At 44.9% G+C, this 5,030-nt stretch overlaps 1 protein-coding gene across 1 annotated transcript; it reads right to left on the bottom strand.

The window, feature by feature from the left end:
• Positions 1-352: 352 nt before the first annotated feature.
• LOC108495420 (endogenous retrovirus group K member 25 Pol protein-like) lies at positions 353-1,418 on the bottom strand. Its single transcript, XM_017811094.1, has one exon. It carries the CDS (start codon positions 1,416-1,418, stop codon positions 537-539), a length of 882 nt encoding a protein of 293 aa, XP_017666583.1. The 3' UTR covers positions 353-536.
• Positions 1,419-5,030: the final 3,612 nt, after the last annotated feature.

The following is a 5,030-nucleotide window of genomic DNA, read 5'->3' on the forward strand; positions in this document are numbered from 1 at the left end:
TGCAATATTCAAGCAACCCTTAATTACCCAGGGTTTGTAGATGTGTAAAACCTTTTATCTGAGGGTGATTTTGTGTGATTGGGTAAAGGCATCATTTTTATTTGAAAGGGAAATGTGTTGGGTTGTAGATGTTGTGTTTGAAGTAGTGTTGGTTGAGGTAGTGTTGTTGAATGAGTGTTTAAGATGTCTTTGTCATAAAATGTATTTGCGCTCACACACACGTGCATCTCCACTCAACTTTCTCATTCACATTCTGGTGGCCACTGTTCCATTCTCTCCTCACACATGCATTCTTAAACCCTTTATTGTGTTTCTATTTAAATCGTGGAGTTTTGGTTTTATATTGGTTACTGTTTCTGTGTTTCTTTTGGTTCTGTTGTATCATTTATTGCTTCTTTGTGATTGTTCCTGTTTTGAAGAAGTGTTAATGTAGATTTACGCATATAGGGACCAGACCCATATCTCTTTCCCCCTTTTTTGGTGTATTTTTATAGCATGTTTTTCACTGTGTGGCGTGTTCCTTTTACTATTGTTGGTCATATTTCTTCAAATCTAATTTCTTCACTCATTTCTTCTGTTGATTGTTTCTGTTGTGGGGGAGGGGTAATATAAGGCCTGACATATCTAGAAAGGATCCATTGTAATTTGGTACCCTTGGATACACAGGCATATCCCTTCCCCCGTGTTATGAGATCTACTGGTCCTGACCACTGCCCAGATATTAGATCTTTAATCATAACTGGTGGTTTGGAAGGTGAAAGTATTTGAGTTTTATGTTGGCGGTCATACCTGCTATGGTCTGTATCATCACGGTTTAAGAAATTTACAACATATGATGCTTTCCATAAGTGTTCCTGGGGGCTATATACTGACTCCTCTCTTTTTTGTGTTTGAAGCATTTCTTTCAGTGTGCGGTGTGCTCTTTCTACAATTGCTTGTCCTGCGGGTGAGTGTGGTATGCCTGTGGAATGGAATACCCCCCAATCTGTGAGAAATGTTTTGATTATTTCAGAACAATAAGCAGGGCCATTGTCGGTTTTTATGGTTTTTGGAATTCCCAGGATTGCAAAACAACTAAGCCAGTGTCTGTTAACATCTTTGGCTTTTTCTCCTGTGTGTGCTGTTGCATTAATGTATTTGGAATGTGTGTCTACCGTAACATGGACATATTTTAGTTTACCGAATTCAGCTATGTGTGTAATGTCTGTTTGCCAGATTTCATTGGCTGTTATGCCTCTGGGATTAACCCCTTCCTTAGATGGCATTGGGGCAACTTGCTGGCAGTCAGAGCATGACATGATTATGTCTCTGGCCTGGTTTTTAATTTGGAATTGTCTCTTTAATGAACATGCATTTTGGTGGAAGAACTGGTGTGAAAGTTTAGCCTGTTCTAGGACTTTGGGAACTGTAGTTACCATAGCGGTTGCATCTGCTCTTTGACTGCCCTCCGCTTTGGGTCCTGGAAGTTCTGTGTGTGACTGAGTGTGCATTATGTAGAAATCAAATTTTCTGTGATTAATAAGAAATCATATGGTACGAATCTCTGTGAATAAATGAGGATTAGTGACATCTCGAAGGAAGGAGGCTTCGAGATGTGAGACCAAACCTGCTGCATAGTGTGAATCTGTGACAACATTCATAGAACAAGTCAAATGCCATGGGGAGAGCCGCTAGTTCTAAAACTTGCACAGAACCTTGGTCCAAGGTTTGTACCTTATTGTCCCATTGTCCTGTGGCAGGGTTTCTCCATGTCACGGTGGCATTTCTCGATCATCCAGATGCATCATTGAAGACAGTGACTCCATTTACTGGTCGTGATTTGCAACGACGCATGGCCATCAGGGGTGGATTTCCTATTTCTGCCCAGAGTTTGTGTTTCGGGAAGTGAATGGAAACATTACCATGGAAGTCCACTAATGCAGTCTGAAACCCAGCATCCTCCGCGAGAAGCCAGTCTAAGTTGTCTTTCATGGCTGGAATGTAGATCGTCTCAGGGTTTCTTCCATCCATCCCCTGCAGATGTCCTCTACCTTTCATGACAAGCTTAGCAAACATGTCATTAATAGTCCAAACAGTCTTAGGTGGAGAGTGGGACAGAAATAACCATTCCAGAATCCTCAAGGGGTCAGATTCTGTCTGATCCCATTGGAAAAGGACGGCAAAAGGTTGGAATTTGCTGGATATGATGGCGAGGCAAATGTGCAGGTCAGAGTGTCATTGTCTGCTTTTCCTGTTTTCAGTGGCCTGGGAGTGCTGGGAGAATAGAGATCGTTTGTGAACAATTTCCTTTGCATTTCTGTAGGCCTTACTTTGGCATGGCTGGGTGCAGACAGTAAAAGAACTGCATAGCTAATATGGCTTCAGCCTTTGAAATTAGAACAAAGAAGGCTCCCAGCCAAAGTTAAGGTGGAGTTTCAAGAGGGTGAACGTGTGCCCTCAGTTCATATGGACACCTGTTGTGGTCCAGTTAGCAGTGGACAACAAAGTATGTTGCTCTTATGTATCCAATACTGTGTGAAGAAGAATCACACGTCCGGGTGTAGCAGCAGTATATAATGAGTGTTCTTCTTGTAATAAACCGACATTTTGCTGATCAAATTGGTCTGTGAGCAATCTGTCCGTGCCTCTCCACTGATATGGGAGCATACTTCCAGAGCCTGTTTTGCTTCTGGGGTTAGGGATCGAATAGATGTGAGAGTTGGGTCACCTTTAAGTAGCTCAAAGAGGGGGTGTAATTCCTCTGTTGTGATTCCTAAGACAGACCTTAGCCAATTAATGGCTCCCAAAAGCTGTTGCACATCATTCAGGGTCATAGTGTCCATTACTTTAAAAGTCAGTGGTTGTGGCATGATCTTCTGTTGAGTGATCTTCCATCTGAGGTAGGTCCATGGTTGGGTGCATTGAATTTTTTCTGGGGCAAGCTGCAGACCTGCTTTTTGGATGGCGTCAGTTAAGGCAGTCAAGGTAGATTGTAGTTCAGTCTCATGTTCTGCGGCTGTTAGGATATCATCTATATGGTGATAGATGGTAGCTGAAGGGTGGAATTTTCGAACAGGATGTATGATGTTGGCTACCACTGTTTGACAAATCATCAGGCTATTTTTCATGCCCTGAGGCAGTACTATCCAGTGGTATCTTTGCATGGGTTCCATGTGGTTGTAGGCTGGGACTGAGAAGGTGAAGTGGGGAGCATCTTCTGGATGTAGAAAGATGGTGAAGAAACAGTCTTTCAAGTCTATTACCACTAGTGGCCGCTCTGCAGGAAGCATGTCAGAGGAGGGAAGTCCTGGTTGCAGCATTCCCATTGGCTTGATGGCTGTATTAATTGCTCTGAGGTCTTGTGGTAAATGCCATTTGCTGCTCTTCTTGGGTATGCAAAACACTGGAGTGTTCCATGGGCTAGAAGTTGGTACTATATGCCCAGTGTTCAGTTGTTCCTGTACCAGGTCTTGCAGGTGACTTAGCTGTTCCCTCTTTAGGGGCCATTGGTCCACCCATATCGGGTTATCTGTCTTCCATTCTTGTTTGATAAGTCCATGGAACGGCTGACCAATGACCCTTACTGAAAAACGTGATTATTTGTTGTTGTTATCTGTACAGTGGTACCAAACTGACTGAGGACATCCCTCCCCCACAAGGTACACGGAATGGGAGCTATGAAGGGTGCAATCCTGGCAGTCTGTCCCTCAGGCCCCAATACTGTATGTAGATGCTTGCTTTGTCTAGGTCTTTGCATACCCCCCATCCCCAAGATGGTTGAGGCGGGGAACACTGTGGGTCAGTCTAATGGCCACTTGGTGTCTTGTATTATAGATACGTCTGTGCCTGTATCCACTAAACCTTTAAATTTACGCCCATCAATGTGATGTCATCATGGGCTGGGAGGCGGAGATCGACTTGGCCCAGAGGATTTGTGGGGGACTTGTGCTTGCAAATGCCTCAGTACCCTTATTACCCTTTTGTGTGGGAGAAATGCTATGGAAAGGAATTAATTGGGCTAAGTGCTGCCCCTTTGGAATATAACAAGGTGGCACAGGTGTCCAGGCTATGATTTGGATTTCATTATGGGAATCTGAATCAATTACTCTGCGCAAGATGAATATACCCATCGTGGTAGTTGATGAGCACCTAATTAGTAAGGCAGGCATTCCCGCATCCAGAGGTCCCCAGACTCCAGTGGGTGTCAAAGCCACTGGAGTAGATGTTAAAATTATTGGTTCTCTGGAGGCCAAGTCCAGCCCAGTGCTGCCTGAGGTGGTGGTGAGCAAATCGCTGGCGCGTTGCTTGAAGCCATATTTGTCTGGTTGGTGAGGGCGTGTGGCTTTGCGCCCCATTTCCCGTTTCCCTGTGGTGTAGTCCCCCCATTTTCACCACCCCGGAACTTGCATTCGCTAGCCCAGTGTTTTCCCTTTCCACATCTGGGGCAGTATCCTGGAGGGGGTTTTTTAGGGCAGTGTTTTTTGATGTGGTCAGTTGCTCCGCATTGGAAGCAGCTGCCTGTTCACTTTTCCCCTTTGGGTACCCACAGTTTGGCTGCTAATGCCGTGGCTAGTGAGTCTGTGTGGTGATTGACTGACCCGACATCCTGGCAAGCTCTGACCATTTCAACTAATGTGCACTTGGGGATCGATTGCAGAACCCATCGACAGTCAGAGTTGGCATTTTCGTAGGCGAGCTGCCTGAAGAGCATCTCTCTCACCTCGTCGTTATCAATTTGCCTCTCTAAGGAAGCTTGCAGTTGATCTAGAAACGGGGGGGTAAGGTTTGGTGGACCCTTGTAAAACTTTGGAAAAGGATAGGTTAGGGTCTTTGTGCATGGGAGTTTTCGCACAGTTCGCAATACAAGCTTTGCGATTACTTCGTATATTTCTCGGGAACAGTCTATTTGGGACCCGACCTTTGAATGTGCCTCTTCTTGCCACAACCCGGGGGTAAGGAATGGGGTTGAGCACTGCAAAAAGGGTTCTTGGCACAGAGAGGTCCGGTGAAGCAATGCCAATCTTTATTAGGGGAGTAACAACTTATATAGG

This window comes from Lepidothrix coronata, unplaced genomic scaffold, assembly GCF_001604755.1.
Source record: "Lepidothrix coronata isolate B3197 unplaced genomic scaffold, Lepidothrix_coronata-1.0 Scaffold31, whole genome shotgun sequence".
In the NCBI taxonomy this organism is placed as follows: Eukaryota; Metazoa; Chordata; class Aves; order Passeriformes; family Pipridae; genus Lepidothrix; species Lepidothrix coronata.